Below are 27,349 nucleotides of genomic sequence, written 5' to 3'. Positions count from 1 at the left end.
TAAGGCTGAATGATTTAAATTGGACAGAAATTTATTTCACACCTTCTTGAAAGCTGGTAAGTCTAAGATCAAGGTACCACTACTTAGTCTGGTGAGGGGCTTCTTGCTGTGTCCCACCTGGAAGAAGGTAGGAGGGCAAGAGAGAGCCACCTTTCTTTGTCACAACTATTTATAAGGGTACCCAATCCATTCCTGAGGTAGGAACCCTCCTGGCCTAATCACCTCTTCAAGATTCCACTTCTTAATAGTATCACACTGGCAACACCTGAATTTGGAAGGAGTACATTCAGGCCATGGCAGTGGCTTAGATCCTCTGCTACTCAGAGAGTTTGAATTGGATAAGGGACCCACAAGAAACCTTTCTAGGGAATTAGGGACTGAAAGAAGACTTATTTTCTACAGAGAGATACCTATTTAAAAATGTTTATGGGTTTTTGTAGTCCAGATGACAGGGCAATAGTTTACTGACATATTGATTAATGTTCTGTTTGCTTATAATATTGTAATTGAAAACATTACTCTCAGTTTAAGAGATTTGAAGTGCATCAGTAAAATCTAAATTGGCATATCTAGACTGATTAGAATAATATATATGTCCTGCATAAATCATAATGTTGTTTAACAAGGATAGCATAGTCTTAGGAATCTACTTGAACTTTATTTATTCATGAATACCATCCACATCCTTTGTGGATACATGATGACCAGGGTACCATATGATGTAATGAGTCCTTATTCCAAAATGCATCATGCATTATAGTTTGCATGTTCACTCCCCAGAAACTTCATGTTGAAATGTGATCCCCAGTGTTGGAGTCGGGACCTGGTGGGAGGTGTTTGGGTCATGGGGGCGAATCGCTCATGAATGGCTGGATTCCCTCTCTGCAGTAATGAGTGCATTCTTCTCTATTGTTCACACGAGAGTTGGTTGTTTTAAAGACCCTAGCATCTCTCACTGTCTCTCACTATGTGATACATCTTCTTCCGTTTCACCTTCTGCCCTCATTGTAAGCTTTGTGGGACCCTCACCAGAGGCAGATGCCAACACTGTGCTTCTTGGTCAGTCTGCAAAACTGTGACTAAAATAAACCTCTTTTCTTTATAAATTACCCAGCCTCAGGTATTCCTTTACAGCAAAGCAAAATGGACTATACATAATGTAATAACTAACAAATACAAAGACCAAATAAATACCTAGGGGTCTCCTAATAACAGGATTCTTCTCAATGCCATTATGTAGTTAGTGTCTTTAGAATAAAAGGGGATTTTAGCAATGATCAAGCCCAGAGCCCTCTTTTACTTGGCAGTACCATAGACTATAGTCTAAAGGATTTATCAAATGTACCAAAACTGCACTGGGAAAGAAACCAGGATTTAAATTGAATATTTTTGACATTATCCCTAATCTTCAGGATAATGCCCTTCTAAGCTCTCAACATCTTCCTAAAGCAGAGGCAACCATCAGCTGATGCTTAGAAAGCAGGTGAGAGATTATTTCTGAATTTGTGATAGAATCTTGATATAAGAGAAAGAAATAAGTCCTAAGGTTTACTTGTGTGTCTAGAACATGTGCTCAGTGCCATGTGAGGCAACTTTCAATGGATTGTCTCATTTAATGTTCACTGTGATCCCCAGGGATGGACATTTTTGCTTCCATTTTATAAATGGAAGAGGTGGGGCTCAGAGGTATTAGATAACTATTTCCCTAGTTCACCCATCCTATCAGAGGCTGCGCATCGCTTCAGGTTAGTTCTTTTTAGAGGCACTGTGTTTCCTGTGTAACTCGTTTGCAGAGATAGGCTTAGGGATGATGCTTAGTTGATATCCTAGCATGAGACAAGCTTTCCCAAGGAGCATATCTAACATTCTGTTTTGTTATATTCTGTTGCAAAATTTACCTGAAAATTTTAAAAAGGAATTTTTTTTTAACTTTTGAAAAAATATCAGAATAGAAAAATAAGACTTCAATTAGGTCATGAAACAATAGTGGTTGGAATACCGTAAGAGTCTAAAGATATGCTCCAGGGACCTCTGCACTCACCAAATGCATCTACATCCTTGGTCAGTTGAAATTAATGAAATGGACATGAACAAATGAAATATAGGATTGTGGATGGTGCTTAGTAACAAAAATTGCATCTTCCTTAGCTAGCACTTGGAAACCTGCTATTTCCTAGTTGAAGGGAGGTTTGCTATTACAGAGTTGGGGGTAAAATTACTTGAAGCTCGTTTCTTTGAGACTCTCACCAAAGAAGGATCTACAAATCACTTCACAGAATGAAGTGGTTGAGATCATAGGCTCTGGACCAGCTTGTTTGATTCCTGGGTCTTTTACAACCAGAGTGACCTTTTTTTTTTTTTTTTTTTTTTTTTTTTTGCGACAGAGTCTTGCTCTGTCGCCCAGGCTGGAGTGCAGTGGCGCGATCTCTGGTCACTGCAAGCTCCGCCACCTCCCGGGTTCACGCCATTCTCCTGCCTCAGCCTCCCTAGAAGCTGGGACTACAGGTGCCCGCCACCACGCCCGGCTAATTTTTTTTGTATTTTTAGTAGAGACGGGGTTTCACCGTGTTCGCCAGGATGGTCTCGACAACCAGAGTGACTTTGAGCAACTTACTTATCCTATCTCAGCCCATTTCAAATCTGTAAAATGGGCTGTAGTTGCTAGCGATGTGTTAAAGATTCAAGGAGTTAATACCTGTAAAGCACAGTGCCTGGCATACACGAAACTACCACTACATGGTGTATGTCTTACTAAGGTCTAATGTTTAATATTAAATAGTATAATACACATACCCCTAACAGAAAGTTGCATTACAGAAATCTAGAAGATAGCACAACTACAGATAATTTATTCTTGATATATGTCTGATGTCTGTTTAAGGAAGCCTAAGAAAATATAAAAATACCTATTCATATGAAAAAGTAAAGCCACAGCACTTACATTGTTATTCATGGATCTGCTTTCTAGGCAGATTCTTAAACGAATATACTCAAGGTCAAAATGAGCAAGTGCTTAAATGCAACACAGAGAACCTGTACCCAAAGACCCATGTACTTATCTGAGGATTGCAAGTTCTCGTTCTGAAATGCGGTAGAACTGACTACAGTGATCTTGGATTGAAAACGCTACACTTAAAGTCTTCAACTACTCCAGCCATGGCCAGAAACTGAATCTCACATTTTCATCCTGTTGAAGTGCAATTGCTGTTGCTGTCACTTTGATTTGCCCAATGCAGTTCCTTTTCTTTCCAGGGTTTGGTAACTGTTTCTGCTCTATTTTATTTGCCTCTTCCTCTTCATTCTTTCATTAGCCATCACTTATTTCAAGTTCTTCCTCTCTTTTCCTGTGCCTTTCTTATAAGCTCCTCTTTTGCTGATTCATATATTTGGAAAAAGAACTTTTATAGCATCTCTTTGCTTAAGACCCTACTAACTCATGCTAGACCAAAAGAAAATGAGCAAAGAATGTCTGGTGCAGTGGTTCTCAGTCAAGAAAAAAGTTGCCCCGAGGGACATTTAGCAATGTCTGGAGACATTTTGGGTTGTCACATCTTGGGGTGGTAGGGCACTGGCATCCAGTGGGTGGAGGCCAGGGGTGTCACTAAACATCCTGTTATGCACAGGGCAGCCCCTACAACAAATTATCCAGTCCAAATGTCAATAATCCCGATGTGGAGAAACTCTGGAAACTCTGGGGCGTGGGAAAAAGGAAGACTAGTGCTTCAAATTACATCTTCCAAATAACTAGCTAGGGAATCTTTGGGGTGTTACCAAATTCATTTGAATCTTAGTTTAATTTTCCTATAAAAATAGCATAAATAGATTAAATCAGATAGATTGCATGTGCCTAATGGTAATTAAATTTCCTGTGAATAGGGTGTAATAAAGGACTATTTTCACCCTGTGGTGCATCATGAGGGGCTGATTCTGCTGCCCAGCTCAGGGAGGACAGCAGATGATCAAGTCTTTGATTCCCTAGCCTTTCTCCTTTTGCTCACAAGATGGCAGCAGGATTGCCAAGTTTCATATTCACACATAACCATGTCCAAAGCAGGAAGGAAGAGAAGGAGCAGAGAAAGCTTCCTCCTCTTCATTTGAAAGAAAATAGTTTCTAGAAACCTCTTGCAGTGTCCTCTTGAGTCTCATTGGCCAGAACTGGGTCACATGCCAGTTTCTAGACCCAGCACTGGCCCAACTGAGGGGGTTGCCATGATTGGCTTATAGCCTAGTCAGGATTCAACCCTGACCTCAGATATGTCCTGTTTGAGGTTCAGAAGTGTGGCTGGTGGTACCAGCCCAACTCACTATAGATTCCTACTCCCTCTGCTTCACCTCACAACGGTGAGGAATAATTCCCATAATGAATGCAAATCCCCTTTGTTCCAAAGTACTTTCTTCATAAAAATCCATTACCTTGGCTGGTGTCCCTACCTTAGCCTCTTTGGAAAAATGGAAATTCTCAGGTTCCTTCCAGGACAGGAGATTATTTTAAAGAAACACGTGGACTGGAACTAGGAGTGATTTCTGTTTCCATCTTCATTCTATTGTCACCAGCATATTGTATTTCCTTCTGGCCTCACAGTCTTAGATATTTCTATTGTCTATATCATCCTGAGTTTAGGATTTCCTCATGACCTCTTAGAGCTAAGGAGATCCTAGGAACTTCCCTGCTCATTCCACTTGTATTTTAGATGAGAAAATGGAGACTAAAGGGGCTTAGAAAGACTCTTCTTTGCCTCAGATTCTCTAATCTGTCCCAATTCTGCCATCTCAAATGTTTCCGATTAATACTAGGGGGATTTATAAACATTCAAAAAAAAAATCACAAATGCATCTGCTTCATGAAAGGGACGTATGTGCAAATAAACCCCCAAACACAGAAGGACTCAAGAAACCCAAGAGTGAGGCAGACAAATTCAGTTTGTTGGTATAGGGTGAGTTTATTGGGAACTTACAGAGAGAAATATGCTCTTGGGCAGCTGCAGGACCGGTAGAGCTCCATGGATTATTCCAAGGGCTTATGTGCCATAGGGAAAGGGTATACGTGCTTCAGAGGGAATGCCTAGGAATTTGCTGAAGGGCAGGGTTTGCATTAAGTACATGCTCTTACACAAGGAATGACAGGTAAACTGGAAATCTTAGAGGCATTCCCAGAACTGGGGTTAATCAGAAGTCAACATGGGGGATTAGCATCCAAGATAGAACTACTCTGACCTCCACAGCATCCCATCCTGCATGACCCCTCACGCCTTTGAAACAGCCTTTGCAGAATTAGAAGTGATGAGCGAATTCTAGTGTGACTGATTCCATCTTGCTTCTAACGTCGCAGGCTAAATTGTTTTATGTATTCTTGTTTTGCATATAATAACAGAGGCCAGTGCCAAGATAACTATGAGAGGAATGTAGTTTATGGTTAAATTTTGAGGCAAGGAAAACTTACCTCCCTGTCCTCTTATTTAGAGATTGAATCTGTATTCACAATGATAAGGGCTTGAACTTTGCTGAAGACTAGGTATAAACCATGATCTGCTGACACTTAGCCTGCTTTTCTTTAAGCTGTTTACTGCAGATTCAGGTAACCAGGGGTCACAAGATTCATAACTTCTCTAACTACCCTTATAGATAACATTGCAATTGTGAAACCTAAAGAAGTGGTCTTTGAGATATTGTTCAGATTTAGCACTTCAGCTGACCAAAGCCGCCGGGTAGTCCTGAGACCCCTCTCAGGAATGGACTCAGCTGCCTGGAGGCAGTTTTCACACCCCTGTGATTTAGTTAACTGTTTTGGTTCGCTAGCCCTGGCCTGCCAAAGTACTGTCACAAACCCCTAGTCCCTCAATTCTCAGGGAGCCAGGCTTGAGGAGTTCCTTCCTGTTCTCCTCACTTGCCTGGTCCTGTAATAATTCAGCTCTTTCTTTCCTGTCATTCCTGTTGTTCCCAGTGCATTTGGCTTTCTGAGCGGAGGCAAGATGAACTATTGGAGTTGTTACAGCTTCATAGAGAAGTGAGGCAAAGGATGACCAATTGTCCCAGAGAACCTCTCAGAGAGTCTCCCTCCCCACTCACTCTCTGCCCCAAGGGTCTGATCTTCCTCACATCCAATGTCCAGTCCTCTCTCCCTTGTTGTCTTGTGGCCTTGGGCTCATGTAATGAGAGGCATGGGCAAGAGGAATGAGACTGGAGTATCGTTCCCCTACCCCCTTCAACCAAGGATGGCTCCAGCTACCCTGTCCTCCCTCCCACCTGCAGGCTTAGGATGGTCACAGATCCCGTGGTGGTGTTCCCTGGGGCCTTCAGCAGCCCTGGAAGGTTTCTTAACTGAGCCCACACTGTGAAGAGTCAAAATAGTACAGACCTATATATTGTGTAACTATGATGCAAATATTCTGTCTGTCTGACCACCATTATTGCTTGAGGCTGGCTCTGTGAACAAGAGACTTGTGCTTTTTACAGTCAAAACAATACCAGCAATGTTTGCACAGCAAGCAGGAGTCTGGATGTTAAAGCAGGCGCGGATGTGCTAGCATAGGAACTGTGTTTGCTCATAGGTACTGCGTTTGAAACTGACTGTCCACCTCTTATCCACCGACACAGGAGTCCTTTGGCTGGAGACAAGAGGGAGGGCTGATAAAGAGGTGAAAGGAGAATGTTGAAACTCCCAAATGGTAGGGTCTTTGCCTCTTTAACAACCGTATCTGCTATGTTAGTGGCTTGAGTCACATTGTCATGCAAGGCTTGGTTTCTCCAAGAAAACACTATGGTCTTCAGGGAACCTGATGATCAGAGTAGGTGCTGTCTTTTCATCTAAGCCAACAGGGAGGCCACTGGGATCTTGGAAATGGGGATATTTTCCTCTTGAGTAGGATCCAGCGTAGCACTTAGAATTGCTCTAACAGAAAACCAAATACTGCATGTTCTTACTCATAAATGGGAGTTGAACAATGAGAACACATGGGCACAGGGAGGTGAACATCACACATCGGGACCTGTCGGAGGGTGAGGGAAAGGGGAGGGAGAACATTAGGACAAATACCTAATGCATGTGGAGTTTAAAACCTAGATGATGGGATGATAGGTGCAGCAAACCACCATGGCACATATATACCTATGTAACAAACCTGCACGTTTTACACATGTATCCCAGAACTTAAAGTAAAATTTAAAAAAAGAAAAGAAAAGAATTGCTCTAACAGATGGTGCAGCTCCGTTCCATCCCTTTTGTCACAGTTTCTTACATAAATAGCCAGGTATGGGGGGAAATTTCCAATCCCATCCGCCTTACTGGATAGAAAATGTTAGAGGGTTGGTTAGAAAGGAGGGATAGTCATAAGTATAGCAACTGGATTTGGCCAACCAGTTATGTCAAAGACAACGAACACTTTTCATGTTTAGATCCTATTGTATTTGGGGCAATGATGAATCAAAAGTAAAGTTTACCTATATTTTTACCCACAAAATATGGTGTCGGCATTATTTGGAAATGGCAAAGTATGGGTATAGTGTGTAATCCAAAGAGAATGAACTGTATGGTACATAGAGTTGTTTCCTGTGACTTGTTTCTTGTGAGGACGATGAGTCTTTCTGAAGGTAATAGATGGTTCGAGAAGAGAACTCTGGCAGAGGAGGAGGGGTGCAGCCGGCCACAGAGGGCCAGGTGAAAGCATGCGGTTCACTCATCACCAAAGCTCTTCCTTGGTCAGATTTTCTCAGGGATGCTTAAGTTTCCATATTAATATTAGGAGGTTTGGAGGCCGTGCACGGTGGCTCATGCCTGTAATCCCAGCACTTTGAGAGGCCAAGGAGAGCTGATCATTTGAGGTCAGGAGTTCGAGACCAGCCTGGCCAACATGGTGAAACCCTGTCTCTACTAAAAATATAAAAATTAGCTGGTGTGGTGGCAGGTGCCTGTAGTCCTAGCTACTCGGGAGGCTGAGACACGAGAATCATTTGAACCTGGGAGGTGGAGGTTGCAGTGAGCCAAGATCACACCACTGCACTCCAGCCTGGGTAACAGAGCAAGACTCCATCTCAAAAACAACAACCAAAACAGGAGTCTTAGACCGTCTTCCCATTGCCTTTCTGAGGAGAGATCCATTAGCTGGTTTCTGGACATGTGATGTGAGGCTGTGCCACATGAGTCTCTCCTCCCAGCAGCACTGCCACCTCCTGAGCAGATTTGCTTATCGGATTTGGCAGGAAGCTGTCCCTTACTTCAATGAGCCAGGTACGCGCTGGTGCCTCTGCCGCACCAGAGCTGGTCATGCATGTCCCAGCGATGCTATGCCCTCCCCTTGGGTGCCTTCAGAGGTGCCACACCAGCAAGCTCAGGGGGCTCCCTGACCCCTCCCCATGAGGTCCCTGCCCTGGGCTCCTCCTCAGTCCTTGGTGTTGCTCCCCTTGAACACCAGCTCACCCCACACTGACGGGGAATGCCCATGTACGCTTCCCATTTGGCAGCCTCATTCCTCTGCCCTCACCCTTGCCAGCCCTTGCCAGCCCCTCTACTTGGCTCTTTCTTCACTCTTTAAGACTCAACACAGGCCCCTCGTTGCTCTTCCCAGACCCCATGAGCCTGTTGGGTGTTCTCTCCTCTGCTCCCATAGCCCCCATTTGTGAATCCATCATCGGATTCTACATGGGGTAATAATTACTTGTCTAGATCTTTCTCACTGGCCCATAAGCTCTTAGAAGTTGATCAGAAAACAGGTTTGACTGGGATACACTTAACAAAGAGAAGCGCTGCCGCTGCTTAGTAGATGCTCTTTAAATATGTCCTGAATTGAATGCTTTCAGTTTGAGAGCCAAACCAAGTCTTTAATGATAAATGTTACTAAGCTTTCATTTTTTAAAGGCACATAAACATGAAATGGGGTTGTGCAGCTGTGATTTTTCACTCTAGTTCCTCTTCGTTTTGAATTTTCCAAATTAGTGGACAATTTGGCCATAACTTGATTGCCAAGTTACTAGTATCCTTCACTCCTCCTCCTCTCTTCTCAGCCCTCTTTCCCCCATCATTCTTCTCCTTCTCCTTTTTCTTTTCCTTCCTTTCCTTGTCCTCCCCCTCCTTCTTTTCCTTCTTCTTCTTCATCTTTCTCTTCTTTTTCTTCTTCTCCTTTTCTGCCTCCCCTTTCCCTCTGCCTCCCTCCCTGCTTCTTCCTCACCATCTCCAGCAATGACCTCTGCGGCTTTACATTGAAATACTCCCTTGTGCAATCTTTTTCTAATTGCAACAACAACAACAAAAAATAACTAAAGGAGTTTTGATTGTCTTATGAGGAAATTTTTATTTTTACTGTAGTATGTGTTCAGCTTGAACCTGTACTTGGTTTTGCTTCCTAGACCAGGAATCTCACCGTGGATGGACACTTTGGCATGTGGTCTCCGTGGACGCCTTGCACGCACACGGATGGCAGCGCTGTGGGATCCTGCCTCTGTCGAACCCGCTCCTGTGACAGCCCGGCCCCGCAGTGTGGTGGCTGGCAATGTGAAGGCCCTAGCATGGAGATCGCCAACTGTTCCAGGTGTGCCCCTCAGAACATGCCAGTTGTGCTGCTGTGTATTAAACTCAGACTCTCGAGGAATTTGGGACATCATAACATTAACTCCCTTTTGGAGACAACTGTGGTGAAACACCATGGAAATTCACCATTTAAAAATTACATGATTTTTGGAAGGAGATTTTGAACTACAAACTAGATTACAGATCTACACTTATTCACATACTCTTCATTAGATTAGGAAAAGTATTTATAATTTGAACAATATGATTGACTTTGTTTAAGGAAAACATCCATGTTATCTACTCTGTAGTATATCGGCGCTCAGAGCACCTCACCTCTCACCTCAGCTAACATTAGGCACTGGGTAATCAAGAGAGCAGTTTAAATAACATAACCTACTGAATGGCTTTCCTGTTGCTTCCGCTTATTGTGGTGTTGTTTGTTTTATTTATTTTTTTTACAACTATATTCTATTTGCTCTCCATCCCTTGCACTTATAACACCATGATCACAGAGAAATTTTAAAGCAAGTATCAGGAACGCTTCTGAGATCGGTCTTTATGCTTCTTTGTCACTTGTTCATTAATTGGCGGTATTTTTTAAACATATTATCTGCTTTCCATGAGCCTACTTAGAATGAAAAAAAAGAAAAAAGTCTCTGGGACAATTGTTTATGAAGTCACTAACAGTGGACATCAGATTGGGTGATCAAATTATAGGACAGCCCAGGTCATGCAGGCACGCATGCCTAAGAGGAAGCGGGCCAGGAAAGTAAAGTGCGGGAGCAAAAGGCAGACTTTGCCCTCTGCTCACATTTTTCTCACCACCAAGGTGAAAGGAATAAATCAGGGCCACAGAGATTAGGGTTTTTTGTTTTTGTTTTTTGTATTACAGAGGACACAGCCGTATCAACATTGTATTATGTACTGTATGCTCTGTATTAAATGAAATGATTTCCACAGATGCCTGGCTGAAACTTACAAAAGCTATCAAAGTGCTGTTGTTTGAAGATGACAACAAGTAGCTAATACTCTTTGCTCATATTGTTTAATGGAAAAATAAGACTATCAAATGAATTGCTATAACTTATTTATTGGTATGTCTTCAGATCTTGCTCTAGTTGGAAAGTCATTTTCTAAGCAGAGCTGCAGTGCAACTAGTAGTTATTTAAAGATTAAAAATTTAGTAAGCGAACTAGTTTGAATGAGGCTTTAAAAGCATGAGTGGATAGCTTTGTACTAATAATCATGAAAGTGACCCCCCTCCTGATGTCTGTTTACTTTATGTGACTTGTTTGGTAACTATGTCTGCCTCTAAGCAGCATTTAGAAGTATGGAACTCAGGTCTGGGTAATAGACATATACATGTAAAGCTGCATTCACTTCTTTCCTCAGATATTCTTTTCCTATTACTTGTATACACGTTTATTTACTTACTACCCTATATACAAACATGTTCCATATATTGTAAATGGAATATGTCATAAAATTCCACATTTGTGTCCTGGCCCGGTGGCTCATGCCTGTAATCCCAACACTTTGGGAGGCTGAGGTGGGCAGATTACTCAGGGTCAGGAGTTCAAAACCAGCCTGACCAACATGAAGAAAACGAATCTATTAAAAATACAAAATTAGCTGGGCATGGTGGTGCATGCCTGTATTACTAGCTACTTGGGAGGCTGAGGCAGAAGAATCGCTTGAACCCGGGAGGCGGAGGTTGCAGGGAGCTGAGTTAGTGCCACTGCACTCCAGCCTGGTGACAGAGCAAGACTGTCTCAAAAAAAAAAAAAAAAAAAAAAAAAAAAAAAGTCAATCCACATTTGCTAAAAGATTAAGAAAATGTGGCACATATACACCATGGAATACTATGCAGCCATAAAAAAGGATGAGTTTGTGTCCTTTGTAGGGACATGGATGCAGCTGGAAACCATCATTCTTAGCAAACTATCACAAGAACAGAAAACCAAACACCGCATGTTCTCACTCATAGGTGGGATCTGAACAATGAGATCACTTGGACTCGGGAAGGGGAACATCACACACCGGGGCCTATCATGGGGAGGGGGGAGGGGGGAGGGATTGCATTGGGAGTTATACCTGATGTAAACGACGAGTTGAAGGGTGCTGACGAGTTGATGGGTGCAGCACACCAACATGGCACAATATACATATGTAACAAACCTGCACCTTATGCACATGTACCCTAGAACTTAAAGTATAATAATAAAAAATAAAAAAAACAAAAAAAAAAGAAATGAAGAGTTTCCAAATAAATTTGAAAGCACCATTTTCTGCATGATCTAACAATTTTTTTCATATATAATGAAACTCTGCAAGTTAAATGTAATTTATTTATACTAAAATTGCTATTTAAATTTTTAAATATAATTCAGTGAATAACATGGATAATTTTTAAGATTGTAGGTAGCAGGGTGTAAGATACTAGCTGATTACCTTTATAAGAAATGTGGGAAGATTTGTCTTATTGTGTGATAATTTTGGTTAAATTATTATAGAGCAATTTTATTATAATATCACACATAAAGCTATGACTACATATTTTATTAAATCATTAGGTTTCAATAAAGTAGGAAAACATGAAATATTCTAAGAATTTTCTCAGAATAATTTTTGTTTGAAATTATTTTTAATATATTATTCAACATATTATTTATACCAGGAACTTCAGTGGCATAGTTGTTGACCTCCATGTTTTAAAAGGAAATGTATAAAGTAAGAATGAGAATTAATATGAGCTAATATTTTTTCACAGGAAATGTAAATCTTATGGATGAAGGTGACAAATATCCAAAGAAATGCATATGTGATTGCAGAAGTGAAAAAAATTCTGCACGAAGTAGACCATCTATTTGGAAGTTTGGAATGTGGATTTAATATACATTTTAACACATAAAGTTAAAAAAACCTATACATTTTTTAATAGCAGGAACGAAGTGTTAAGGGGGACACTTAAATTATAACCAGTCTGAATACAGGCATTTTGAGGAAAAAATACAATACTAACACATTTCTAGAGCTGTCAATATAATGTAAAATTTTAAAAAAATTAGTTCATCCTATTATTTCATATTTTTATATATCTACATTACTTTATATGTGTAATAGCATAAATACACAGTTAGTTATATGCAATTTGCACTTTGCGCTCTTTATGTCTCTGTCAGTTTGTTAAAAGATAGCCAAGAATCTGAATTTAGATGTCCTTTTTAAATTTTTAATAAAGTTCCTTTTAAAGCTTTGAATATTATTCTAACAATACAACACTCTTTCGTTTGAAAGCTTTGAACATTATTCTAACAATACAACACTCTTTATCAGTTTGAATGCTATCAGGAGAGTTACTGATTGTCACTGATATTAATAGATTTTAAAAGAAATCATTTTAGGCAGTTTTAGATGAGCATTTTGTCCAGAGGTGCACTTTTCATAGATTATAAATGATATAATACAAGTCCAAAAAACTCATAAACTCTAGAGGTGTAGGGATTCATTTCTAAATGCTTGTCAGTGAAATAACCTTATTCTTTATTAGTTTAATATTTTCATAACTCAAGTTTTTTGATAGGTTCTAATATAGTCCATTATTTATAGTGCACTTAAAAGTTTATTCTCAAATTTCCTATCTTGACTAGAAACCAGATGCCTGGGGGCTGCCGACGCAGGAATTGAGATTCACAGGGTGCAGTCCATTCAGTTCCGTGGCTGGTGTGCCCTCTCCCCAGCAGCCCCGAGCGTGATCCTCCTGGGGAACACAGGCTGTGGGTGCAGACAGGGCTTGGACTCTGAGCCTGCCTGACCTAATGATTGCATTGCTTCCCTTCCCTCAGGAACGGAGGCTGGACTCCCTGGACGTCGTGGTCTCCCTGCAGCACTACCTGTGGGATCGGCTTCCAGGTGCGGCAGCGCTCCTGCAGCAACCCCACTCCCAGGCACGGGGGCCGGGTGTGCGTGGGACAGAACCGCGAGGAAAGGTACGTGACTACCTGGCTGCCAGCACCGCCACCCTCACGCTTACTCTCATTCCGGCCAGGTCGGGTTCCCCGCGGTTTTAGTGTTGGATTTACGGTAGCTTATGTGTGGCATCCCTTTCCGCTGAGCCAGTCGTCCTCTTCTTTTCCTGGCAACCTTTAATTTTGATCAAAGCCTCGTTGACAGCATCACTGGGCTGCTCCGGTGCCTACACAGCTGGGTTGGCTCTGGTGAGCAATTGCTAAGGCATTAGAGTCCCCAGGGACCTCTGTGCTGTGTTAGGCTCCTGGAGACTCTGGAAGTACGTCTGCAGGAGACTTATTCTGGTGAGAATTTAACCAGACCGGTCTCAAAGCTTCAGTTCCAAGGAGGACCTAAGAAGGTCCCGGATGCAGACACTATGGGCGGGTGCGGTAAGGTTTTCATCGTACTCAGTTAATCCTCTGGAAGGCATGGAAGGGCATATTCAGAAATACCCTCAATGAAGCTGCAGCACAACCCAAATTCGGGATTCTTTTCCACGTGCATTTTGAGCTTTCAGCACATCATGGCGACATTTTGATTTCGTCTTGGATTTAACAATTTGTTTCTTGGTGTAGAATTAGACGTTTGGTTTCAGGCTCAACCTCTGCAATCGTAATCATTGAATCTGTTTTGCAAGATCAATGAATCTGTCTTAATATGCATTAAATATACTATTTATGTTTATTCTAATTTGTCATTATTGGGAAAGAATTCAAGTAGGTAAATTTCATAGTGCTTTCAGAATTCTTATTCAGCTATACTAATATAAATTTGTTGAATGACTTTCAATGCATTTTAATTAAAATGTAGTAGGTTTATATTTGATGACATGAGCTCAGTGGAGCTTCGAATAAAAATATTATATATAGTTATTTGCTATGCATTTAGTATTTATATGAACAGAACCAACAGACTTACTGTTTATATAGCTCTCCAGTAGGTGTTTATTACAACTTAAAATCAACTAGGAAGAATCATTCCTTTCTTTCTTCCAGTGAGTTCCTCACTTGCCAATTAAGATTTCATTCCTTTTGACTAATAGGAAATGAAGATGATTTTTACCAAGCAGGATTTGTCATTTTTGAAGCAGTCCCTGAGACAGTCTTGTGCAAGCCTGTCATTTTCTAACACCAGTTGATAAGTGAGAAAGCCTATTATGGAAGAATTGTCTCCCTATTATTTCCAAGCCTTTTACAATTTTAAATTGGTTGGAAGTTTCTAAATGCTATACATTGTCATCTAGGACAGGCTGAACATCCCTAATCTGAAAATCTGAAACCCAATATGCTTCAAAATCCACAACTTTTCCAGTACTAACATGATGTCACAAGTGGCAATTTCCACACTGGTTTTTTGACTTTTGCGGTCAAAATCTTTTGACTGGTGGCAGTCAAAATGCTGTCAAAACTTTGTTTTATGCAAGAAATTATTTAAAATATATAAAACTACATCCAGCCTTTGTGTATATGGTATATTTGATGCACGAATGAATTTTGTATTTAGACTTGGGTCCTATCCCCAAGATATCTCATTATATAGACACCAATATTCCAAAATCTGAAACAATGTGAAATCCAAAACACTAATGGTCCTGAACATTTCAGCTGAGGGATGCTCAACCTGTACAGCCCATCGAGGCAAAGTCACTTCCATCTGTGCAAAGTCTTCCCTAGAGTCAAGGCACCACCACAAATTTAGCATGTGTTATCACCATTCCCAGGCTGATCACTCAGGAAAGAAGAGGCTGATTCACAATGTGGCTGACAGATGTGTATGTTTGCATCCACATAGGATTTTTCATACAGCAGTGTCTTCAGGAAAAGATGAGGAATGAAGACGGCAAGTGTGTTTGAGGGACTTACATGTAAAATATTCCTTTTGTACAGAAGAAATGTTCACTTGTAGATTAGCATTTGCTCAATGGGGGAAAACGTGAATTTAAATAAGAGATGGATACTAAGAACAGGGACTATGTAAAATTTTTATAAAATTTAAGCTTTTCTATTGAATAGTCTTTCTAGGGGGCTACTAGGAGCTTAATGAAAACCAGAAAAACCAAGTACCTAAAGTTTCTTCCGTGGTCTTCATAAGCAATAGGTTCTTAGGTGTCTCTGCCATGTTATACGAAAGGTCTCTTCACCTAAGAAATATAAAAGCATTCAGATCCAACAATAGGGATATTTGAGGACTAAACTCAAGATTGAAAGAGACTATGATCTCCATGGGAGCATACAAAAGACTAAGAACTAGGCATAAGAAATAATAAATTTATATCATATTTATCTGAACACCATCAACCCTCAAGAAATCCTGGGTAGCCACAAGATAATGAATTGATCTTCTCAAAAGATTCCCTAAGTTAATGGTAGGTTTATAGTTAGTGATTTTTCATCTGGGACATCTCCAATATGTAGAATTATTCAATGGGAGCTTTGTTGCAACAAAAATATCAGAAATATTTACATTATTTTTTTTCTGAAAAATAATGCTAGCTTAATTTTACATGTACTTTAGAACGTACAGACACTTTGTTTTTCTCTTCTGACATTTTCTTGAAAAGATTTTCTGGAGTATCAAGAGCTGAGTAGAAGCACCAACTCCCAGAGAGGCTACTAACAAAAGGAAAAAATGGACCTCTATAAATATTATCAAGATGCAAATGGTGTTATCTGTGCTAGTTTCCTCCTGCTGTGTAATAGTAGTTCCATAAACTTTATGGCTCAAAACAACACACATTTCTTTTTGAAATCCCATAGTCCCAATGGGTCAGGAATTCCTATATGGCTAGCTAGATCCTATGCTTGGGGCCTCAGCAGGCTTCAATCAAAACATGGGCTAGAGCTGTGGTCTCATCTGAGGCTCCACTGGGGAAAGATTCACTTCCAATATCATGTGGTTGTTGTTTGTATTCAGTTCTTTGTGGGCTGTCAAACTGCAGACCTCAATTCCTTACACAGTCGTTATCCAGAGATCACTCTCGGTTTCTTGCCAAGTGATCCCTCCTGGTGTTGTCACTTGCCTTTTAAAATCCAGCAAGAAAGACAGTCTCCTTGCAAGACGGGCATTACAAACTTATGTAACATAATCACAAAAGTGACATCTCACCCCTTTGCCATATTCTGTTGGTCGGAAATAAGACACAGGCCTCCACAACCTAGAGGAGGTGATGACACAGGGTATGAATATCAGGAGGTAGAGCTCACTAGGGTCACTGTAAAGTCTATCTTCCAGAGTTGATTCATTCCTGTTAAAAAAGGCAGTAGGTGGTATGGGGTGATGGAAATTATAAAGGAATCACTGTTCCATATAAATTATGAAATCTAGCTGAGCAAGTGTTGAGAGTTGCTTAATTAAGTTCAAGGAATGGGCATAATGTTTTATGGTTCTTGGCTCTGCCTTCTGGGCTGTTAGTTATACTTCATGAATCAGGCTTTCTTTTTCATGAAGAGAGCATGTGCTTGTAGCTAGGTAGTTTTGTCAGCTTCCTTCCTGTCAGTAGAATGTGTAGGGTTTCAGCAGCCTTTCATGGGTATTTTCTCTGTCCCTTTCCATCCAAGCTGCTGGTATCTTTGTGGAAGTAAGTTTCTGAAAAACATTATGAGTCTTCAATGGATTTCCACAAGGTTTACTCCACTACACAAAAGCTACATTCACAGACATTTTTGAGTTAGCCTTTCTCTACCTTGGGGTGCTGCTGAGATGGCTGAGAGACAGCACCCTCCAGCTTACTAGAGGTGATCTGATGCAGTTGAGAGGATCTGTGAGGCACACAGTTGCTCTAGAAAGGACTCTGTGTAACTAAATACTACTCCAATTCTTTCATCTTTCTGAGGTTGCAATAAAAGGTTTTATAGTCACTACCTCAGCTTTTACTATTCCAACCTTCCCTAACAGTACTTGAAAGGACTGTGAAAGTTATTTTATATTTTTTGCATCATTTTTCATTAAAAGTGAATGATTTCCAAAATCATCCAGTCCCTATTCTTTTAGTTTAATAATCCATTCCTCAGTCTTTCTTTCTTCACCTACATTTTACTGTAAGCAGCATGAAGAGACCAAGCAGTACCTTCAACACTTTGCTTGGAAATTTCCTTAGTTATGTAATTCAACTTAGGTGTTTTGCCTTTCATACTACCATAGGTAACAATTTTGGCAGCTTTTACCCATTGTGTAATGCGATTCTCCCTTTTTCCAGTTCCTGATAATACATTCCTGTTTACTTTTTAAGTTTTTATTGTGGTTTTACACACACACACACACACACACACGAAAAACATAAATTTGCCACTTAATCATTTATAAGTGTGTAATTCAGTGACATTATTTACATTCACATTATTGTATAACCATAACTACTATTTCCAAAACTTTTTATCACCCGAAACATAAACTCTGTAATTGTTAAGCAATAATAACAATTCCTTATTCCACCCTCCTGCCAATGCCTGGTAACCTCTAATTTATATTCTGTCTCTACTAATTTGCCTCTTATAGATATGTCACATAAGTGGAATCCTATAGTATTTGCCATTTTGTGTCTGGCTTGTTTCACTTAGCATAATGTTCAAGGTTCCTTCATGTTGTAGCATGTGTCAGAACTTTATTCCTTTTGTAAAGTTAAATAAGATTCAGTTGTATGGCTATCCCGCATTTTGTTTATCCATTTTTTTTTCATCAGTGGACACTTGGTTTACTTTCATCTTTTGACTATTGTCAATGCTGTACTGAATATTGGCATATGAGTATCTTTTTAAGTCCCTGTTTTAATTCTTTTGTGAATACTGTATATCTAGGAGTGAAATTGCTGCAGTGTATGTTAATTCTATGTTTATCTTTTTGAAGAAACACCACACTGCTTTCTAAGGGGACTTCACCAATGTTCATTCCCACCAGCAATGTATGAGAGTTCCAATTTCTTCGCATTCTTGTTACTTTTTTTTCTTTAATTTTAGCCATCCTAGTAGGTATGAACTGGTATCTCATTGTGGTTTTGATTTGAATTTCCTTAGTGACTAATAATGTTGAGCTTCTTCTCATATGCTTAGTGGACATTAGTGTATCTTATTTATAGAAATGTCTATTCAAATATTTTGTCTGTTTTTCTAATTGTGTTTTTGTCTTTTTCAATAACTAATTTATTTTTGACAAAATTTGTAAATATTTATCATGTTCAAAATGTTGTTTAAAATATGAATACATTATGGATGGCTAAATTGAACCAATTGGCACATGCATCATGTCACATATTTTTCTTTGTTGTGTGTGTGGTGGAAAGGTTGTCTTTTTTGATGTTCAGTTTTAGTTCTTTATCCCATTTTCCTCTAAACCCTTACTGGCCATGTCTTTTAACTCCAGATTTCTACTAATGGATGATTCAAGGTGATTTAGATTTTCTTTAATGTTCTCCTCAAAATTATTCTGCTTCCTGCCATTCCCTGGTCTCAAAGCCAGTTTCACATTTTAACCTCTTACAGTAGCACCACACTCCGACGTACCACAGTCTGTTTTAATAGTTGTATAATAACATTACCACAGACTTAGGCATTTGAAGCACCAGGTGTTTATTTGCTCATGGTGTCTGTGAGTTTCGTAGACTGGGCACAACTTCAGGTTCTCACAAGGCTGTGATCAACATAGAGGCCCTGACTGTGATGTCATCAGGGCTCAGCTAGAGAAAGACCTGCCCCCAAGATCATGTTGTTGTTGGCAGCCTTCAGTTCCTTGTGGGATGTCAGACTGAGGGCCTCAGTTTCTTGATGGCTGTTAGCTGGAGGCTGCCCTCAAATCCTTGACAACTGGGTCCTTCTCACCTTTTTGCTTGCTTCCTCAAAGCCAATAAGGGAGAAAGTTTTCTTGCAATAAGGGCATTACAATCTATGCAACATAATGACAGAAGTGACATTGCAAAATCTTTCACATATTCTGTTGGTTAGAAGCCAGTGACAGGTCCCACTCACAGTCAATACGAGGAGATTACACAAGGTGTGAATTCTAGGAGCTGGGGATCACGGGGACCATGATAGAGCCTGTCCAATGCGTTCTCAAAGTTAAGAGTCCCAGGGCTCAGTGGTTTTTATTATGTGATTATTTGTCTTCATCGGTATGTTTGCTGAATCCTGTGGTGAGGCAAACTGATGTTCTTCACAAGTTATTTTTCTTCCTAAATGGCTTGAATTAAATATTATGGTAGATTTAATGTACATGCAGTTTCTCTGTTGACATAAAAATTTAATTATAGCAGTATGGCCCAGTAGAGGGCTCATCATTTAGAGTGAAGCAAGGAGAACATAGTTCAGAAGAGGCCCTGATTGGTTCAGGTTAACAAAGATTGCAGTGAGCAACTAGCATGGATCTAACCAGAATGGAACATAATTTATGCAATTTATAATTTGTAACAGAAAGCACAATTTATTGCATGATATAGTGCTGAGAATCTAGTCCATATGGAATTATAAAAGGTCATTATTTTCATAAGAGACTAGATTTGTGATTTTAAAAAGTGGATAATTTATAGAGAAACAGTGCTGGGACATCAATTGACTTTTAAATACAAAATGAGAATAAGCAGTCATGGGCAAAATTAAAATCTTAATTATTAATGCATCATGAGATGCATCTGTGACTTGCAATGCTTTAACATAGTAGAGACACTCAAGAGCCATTTGGAAAACACTGTAGCTCATTATTTGCTAAAAGTCAGCAGCGTGTTGGGGACTAGAGAAAGGACACCAACTGCTGGCCCATTGTGTAGATATTTTATCCACAATTAATTTTAAAAACGCTTAACCAGCAGAGATGCCAAGGTAACTGACTTCCAACCTCGTTGTTTTTTGTATAGCTTCATAAGAGGGGCTTCTCTCAGGAGCGTGAGTAAGTTGGGGTGGGGGCAGGGAGCAGGTCAGAGGACATGCTTTCTCACAATTGTGGAGGATCCATACTTACAGGCTTCCAAGGACTCTGCCTCTGAGCAGTCTCTTCCAGGGTGAATTCCTAAGTGAAAACCCAGACACAAAGAGATAGAGCTAGCCTAACAATTTATATTTCCCTCTGACCTCTCTCACTGGGGAGGCTGCGATTTCAGAGGGTGACGCCCCAGCAGATCCTGGTGTGGCTTGTTTCGTGGACTACTATAGCAGAAAGAGAAAAAAACAAGGCAGGTTATTGACAACCTTAAAATGCAGCTCAGTAGACAATTTATTAACACTGGCTGAAAGTTCCAGGCACAGGTTACCCTGCAGTAGATTTTTACAATAATAACATGCTGAGCATTTTCAGAGGTGGCCTGCTGTCAGCAAATAAGAGAAAGGATTTGTGCACTATGGTTTATTTTGCTTTGGGGAAATGGTAGCTCAGCTGCTGTGCTTTTTATTAAAAGTTAAGGGCCTTATACACATTTTTAGTAAGGTTTCCCTCTGCCTTCCATACCCATTTTTTTGTTGTTGTTTTTTAGGAGGGGGGTTGTTGAAAGCTGAAATTAGGATCAAGTTTTCTAAGAAGTCCATGCCTTTTAAATGCCGGTGAATCAGCTTAGAAATGGAGATGGCCTACTTCTCCTTCTACCCACAGTGATCTACACATAGATATTTTAACTAAATGCTGAGAGTTCTGATATTCTGAGTTTTCTTGACTTCCTCAAAATATGTTCTCTAAACAAATGTCAATTTTCTCCTGGAATACTCCATGAACCAACACACATATTAATATTTACTTATTGGAACTCGACACATTTGCACGTACTGCCTAAGATCAAATGATTTTCATCTGTTGTATTCTCACATTTGTCTTGTCTCTCCTATCTGGAGGCCATGATCTCTTAATTGGAAGGTCCTTTCCCTTCCCCTACTACATGTAGGAATGTCCAGTGGCCCTGAGCTCTGAGAATCGGACCCTGGGAGACTATAGTTACCATCTAAAGAGGAAAACCTTACATTTCTGTGTTATCTTAAATGTGGAAAAGATAAGCAAGAGTGATAACTGTTCAGTTCCATTGGCTATGCTCAAAAATGTAAGTTTAGACAAACTAAACTGCTTGCCCAATTGATTCTTGACTCTCTGGAGGTTCCTTCACCCACTGCATATCACCTCTCTGTCCCTGGAAGTAAGAGTGTCTTCTGCCTTCCACTTTCAGTTACGAGGCTGACTTTGGACTCCCCTGTTTTGTTTTGTTTTCTTTACAGTCACACAGTTGCCATATTGTTCTTTAACTATACCAAGCTCCATCTCCACCACTTCTTCCCCTTCTTTCCAACACCACTGTAGTTTTTTTTCGAGGTTGGAGTATCTCTCATTTGAATTGTTGCAATCCAGTGTCCTCTAGTTGCTGTTTGTTCTATGGGCTCTTCCTGCTGCTAAACTGCCCTGTCTGGGGAGATGCAGACCCCATACTGAAATATGAGGAGCTCCTTGAATCTCAGGGACTCCAGAGCATAGTCAAATGAAACACCACTCCTGGAGATAAGTCTGCCATCTAACTCTCATGGAGTTATTTTGTCTCTGGAGCTCTGTGGAACTTTCCTGATTTCTCATAAAGTTCCAGTTTTCTACTGTATTTGGTAAAGACAGATCATCCCACTCCCTGTTGCCTTTTTCTGTTTTGTTCTTCTCAATGACCTTTCATGTGTAGAATTCCATTTCTACCTTCCATTATTTTTCAAAACGCTGGCAGGGGTTCAGTGTGCCCCATCCTGTTGGCACCCCTCAGCTTGACCTTGCTTTCTGCTTTTCACACTGTCCCTGTTCTGAAGCCCTCACATTCCCCATGAAATTTTTCTGGCTTGACAGGAAAACAGTTCCATCTTACCAGCATTTACTGTCGAGAAACTACACTCTCCAAATTTATTTTCCTGGTGGCTGGCTACCATTTGCCCTTATTTTCAGTTCCGTAAAAGCATTTACTTCTGCATAAATAATTACAGTAATGCCACTGTGTATTAAGATAGTTTTGCACATCCTGAGCTGTGTTCATACCCCTGTGTTTCTCTTCAACTGTGAACACCTGTGATCAGGAAGCCCCCTGCAATTCCTCTTGCATAGGCCCTGCAGGATTAAGTCTTTATTAATATTGATGACAATAAAGGTGTCTGACTTATGCCAGCAGATGGGAACCTTTGCCTCTTGTTTCTTAAGGCAGATGGCCTGGCAAGAGAGGAGGACATGAGAAAAAGTTGTGCATTCTAGTATTCTCTAGAAGGTAAATTTGGGAATTTGGGCTTCGTAGATGGACTATTAATCGGCGAGTATGTCTCGCTGCATTTGCTGCTGTTCAGAGTAACCTCTGCCTTTCTATGATCTGTAATCTGTAGAATGCCAGGCTGTTTCCTTTTCGTTTTTTGTTTGTTTGGTTTCCTCACTTCACTTCATTTCACTTGCAGTGTTAAAAATTGAAGAGAAATATGACTCATGATGAGGATAAAGGAGGCTTTGGATATTTGACTGACATTTGGCAAAATATGTAGAAGTATAGAAGTGTATTCAAACACTGAAAAATTGAACTAATGTTTGTAAAACTGTATAATAATTCAATTCTTTTTGAATAACGAGTGGTCTTTTAAATTGTTTGGCATTATTTTGAGAGCCTACAAATAAATTTACAAGTAGAATAGCCTAAGCAATATATTGCATGGGCCTTCATGCTAATCCCATGCTTTAACTTTTCTTTAGCTTATCCTAATATAACTATGAGCTGATTTGATTCAAGAATGAGAAAGGGATTCCAAGTAAAGCTATGCTGACTTTGTATTTGTAATCTGCCTTATCTTTCAATGTTTATGTTCAGAAGATAAATGCCCTACCTAGATATTTTCTGTATACTCTTATTTTTGGGTGTCTGTTTGAAGGGTTTTGTTTGTTTTTCCTTTAATTGGCTGCACAGGAAGATCCATCCTGCATTGTGAGTTTAGCATTTTCTTCACTGTCTGCCGCGCATCCCATTGTCTGTGCACACACAGCATGGCCAGCACCACATCTGCCTTCTGTATGGTGCAACTGCTTAAAATACAAAAAGCTCCCCCACGCAGAGCATGCCCATGGGTTCAACATCTGCTGCAGGGATGGAGATGGAAACGTCGGTGGTTTCAAGTGGCACTAATTAGTTTCCTTTTCCTTTCGGTTTCCTCATTACAGGTACTGCAATGAACATTTGCTATGTCCCCCACACATGTTCTGGACAGGCTGGGGTCCTTGGGAACGGTGCACAGCCCAGTGCGGGGGTGGCATTCAAGCTCGCCGCAGGACCTGTGAGAACGGGCCTGACTGTGCAGGCTGCAATGTGGTGAGTAGCCTCCTTCTCATACCCAGCTCACCATCCAGAACCAGGAATTCAGACTCAATACACACAAAATGCTCTGCATGCATTAGAGGTTCTGCAGACAATAAATGTTCTGCACACACTAGGGGTTCTGCACATACTTGGTACACTGCGAACACTAAGTGGTCTCACACACCAGGTGCTCTGTACATGCCAGAAGCTCTGCACACACTTTATGCTCTCCAGATACTAAATGCTCTATAAATATGACATGTCCAGACGCTGGATGCTCCCCCTACAATAGATGCTTGGAAGGTATCAGGTCCTCTCACACACTGGATCTTCTGCAAACATTAGATTCTTGGCAGACACTAGATGTTCTGCAAACACTAAGTGCTCTGTAAACACAACATGGTCAAGCACTAGATTGCAAAATCATGCAAGTTTTTCAATTTAATTAGAATATCTGGTGAAAATACTGGAAATTCAGAGTAGCTTGGAGGCTTCATGAATCAAATATTCACACATGGGATCAACTGTCCCAGGAGTTTTTCTGTTCTGATTTCTGAGTGACAAGCCTTCAGCCTGCTTGTATATGGACACTGTATTTGGTTTGGGACATGGAATATTATTCCATGCCAGGCCTACACCAAGGTATAGAACACTGTGGGATGAACCAGATACACCCTGGGGACTGAGAAACTATATGGAGCCATTGTTAGAGCAAGTTGGTGCCAATGCAGAGAGAATTAAAAAACCTGCCTTTACAGTTTATATTTCTTTTAACACTTTAAACTGTCAAATAAAATTCCACTTGGGCAGGCTCTTTTCAAAAGGCTTACTTTTGCTCTTCCTGCTTCTTCTGTAAGAGTAACAGCATTTTCCCTCACTCGCCTGCCCCTGGTGCTGGCTCCAGAGTGGACACAGACAGTAGCAAAAGTTTTGATGGAGAAGCTCAGCACGAGAAGGTCTAGCTGAATTCTTTCCTCACTGATCTTTCCAGTTGGCCTTTGCAGCCTCTTTATCCTTTGGTTCGTGAGGCTGAGCAATGTTTATATGCTGCTGTAAAGCCTGCTTTTGTGACATGCAAAAATCACATAGCCGAGATATCCTTGGGAAATTCAGAGACAGGAAGAGGGTTATGAGGTGCTTTGTCAGATATTACACCAGACCCAAGGAGATTTCTGTTATTGGAAATCACAATTAGATTTCTTCCTCTTCACACTGGAAAAGATATTGTCATAACTCTCATATAATCTAGTACTTATTATAAAGATAGTTCTTTCCAGATCAGCCTGAACTAACTGTAGACCATGAGAAATCTTCATTAAGATATATATTTATTGATATTTCAGATGCTGACATTTAAAACTATTTATTTTAAATAATTTTAAAATGGCAAATTTATGAACACTCACATGTTCTAGGAAAACCATTCAAATGGGGTAACTTTCCGTTGTGCTGAAGAATGTCATGTTTTGTTCCTGGTGGCATGATGTGTGCCCACTGAGGGCTGCATTGCCATGTCGAGGTTTGTCTCATTTGCTGGGAAACCACAGGAATGGATGATCTGGGTTGATCTCACACCTTAGTTTCTAAATATATTGCAGTGTGAAAAATTCAGAAAACAGTCCACATCATTAATTTTCTCATTGTTAATTGACTTTTATAGTTACCTTCAAATATAGCTTAATGAACGAAAAAATTATATTAAGCAAGAATGTAGCATTTTTATGTAGTTACTGTAATATGTGTGTATGTGTGACACACATCTGATTATAAATGTAAACATTGAAGGTCTTTCTAAAATGTCAATGTATTTATTGCTTTATTACAGAATTACAGTTTATGAAACAAATGTAACCGCTGCTTTCAAATCCAGAAAAATACATGTGTCTCCAAAGAGACTATTGTCACTTTTTAGCAAATTTAAGAGTTTGTTTTTCTTTTTGTTTTTACCACCAAACTTAGCCTTTGGGTAGTCTACTTCTAGGAAGGTGTTATTGTGGCAATGAGGAGCAATCTACTTGTCAGTGGTGGGAGTCTATTTATATTTCTTCTGACATGGCTTCTCCCATGCTTTTCGGTTTCTGTCTGTCCTAAGGCAGGAATGCCAGCTCACACCAATTGAGGAATACAAGCAGTAGAGAGGAAGGGCTCGGTTTCTTTGGATTGTTTGCAAGATCTATACTATCAGTTGAATTCCTAAGACGTTGACTTAAAAATGATAGTTACCTAGCTAAAGCAACATTTTTGGTCTTCATATTCTAGCTGCAGTTCATAAATCTTTGGCCACAAAGGGTTTGGTTTTTATTGAGTTCTAATATCAAGATAGTAGCGCTAAGTATAAAAAAAGTATTGATTTTTGAGTCATGAAGTGACCATCTCCTTGCCAGTGTGTGACTGGATAAGAAGAGGTGACATTTCTGAGTCTCAGCGTCATCCTTGGAGAAGGCGGTGTTGGTTTTTCCTACCCAGAGCTCCTGTATCAAGGAGGGCGCCATCTGTAAGGTCTGGCAGGTCTCACGTTTGAGTGCTCCTTCCTAGTCTCATTTCTTTCATTGTTTTCCATGGGCTTCAGCTGCTTCTCTGAACTCCATCTTATTAAAAATGGGAGTCAGCTAGTGAAATGTCATTTACACAATACAGAACATGTTTGTGGAAAGTATAACAACCTGAATTTCCTGATTATTATAACAGCTTATAGAAAAAGAAAGAATTGATTATTTCAAGTTCAAGTATGCATCGGTTAGAAAAGACTCAAGAATCTTTGCTTCTGCCAACACTTTAAAGCTGAAATTTCATGAAAGGATTTTCCCAGCTTCACTTGTGAAATTTCTATGTCCTTGTCTTAGACTAAGTCACCAAGCCTTTATCTGAATCTCAATAAAGAGGCAGTGAAGGACCCTTGCCAAGAGCTATTAGTTCTCTCCACGAATCCCTACTTGTAAATTGCTCAATGTCGAAAGCTTGGGTAACTCCAGAGCCTTGGTTTAGTTTGGGGAGCTGATTGACAGACACAGAGGGAGGACCTGGATCTTGTGTTGTCACTTTGTGAACTTGAGATACACTCACTGCCCTCTGGGCTTCTGTCTTGCTCTGCAAAATGCAGGGCCAGACCCTGAAATTGATGATTCTGTGACCCTGGCCTTCCTTCTCTGGACCCTGACCCTGGCATTCCTTCTTTAGACCCTGGGGCACATGTGTCCAGCTGATTGAGGGACCACTTCTAGCAAATGTCCCTCCCTGGTGGCTGATAGCTCCAATGAGCTCAGAATGAGACACTTAAAAAACAGATGCTTACTCCCCACTTCCAAGTAGGCTAAACCCATAGCAGCATCTGGGCTCCTCTGGTCCTTGCTGCTGCTCCCCAGGTCTGTGTCTCAGCCCCTCATGCCTGTGACTTCACCGAGTGGGTGGGAGGAGCAGGATGGTGGGTCAGAGGGGCTCTGCCTCTGAGTCACTGTGAGATTTTACCTGCTGTTCTACTTCTCCACACGGTTGTTTTCAAATGAAATATGAAGCATGAACACTTGAATGACAAAGCTGTTTAGAAGATTACATATAGTACCTAATATTTCTATATATCC

At 40.4% G+C, this 27,349-nt stretch overlaps 1 protein-coding gene across 9 annotated transcripts in view; it reads left to right on the top strand.

Moving 5' to 3' along the window:
- SEMA5A (semaphorin 5A) overlaps window positions 1–27,349 on the top strand; it is a 644,602-nt gene that overhangs the window by 410,854 nt on the left and 206,399 nt on the right. For all 9 annotated transcript variants that reach the window (XM_065546091.2, XM_065546089.2, XM_073993139.1 and 6 more), the window contains 3 exons: window positions 9,340–9,521; window positions 13,348–13,491; window positions 23,636–23,783. In XM_065546091.2, coding sequence (XP_065402163.1) covers window positions 9,340–9,521; window positions 13,348–13,491; window positions 23,636–23,783 — 474 coding nt within the window. The remainder of the gene's footprint in view (window positions 1–9,339; window positions 9,522–13,347; window positions 13,492–23,635; window positions 23,784–27,349) is intronic.

This window comes from Macaca fascicularis, chromosome 6 (genome assembly GCF_037993035.2).
Source record: "Macaca fascicularis isolate 582-1 chromosome 6, T2T-MFA8v1.1".
NCBI lineage: Eukaryota > Metazoa > Chordata > Mammalia > Primates > Cercopithecidae > Macaca > Macaca fascicularis.
The sequence above is the reverse complement of the archived record's forward strand: the minus strand, read 5'-3'. Positions and strand labels throughout refer to the sequence as shown.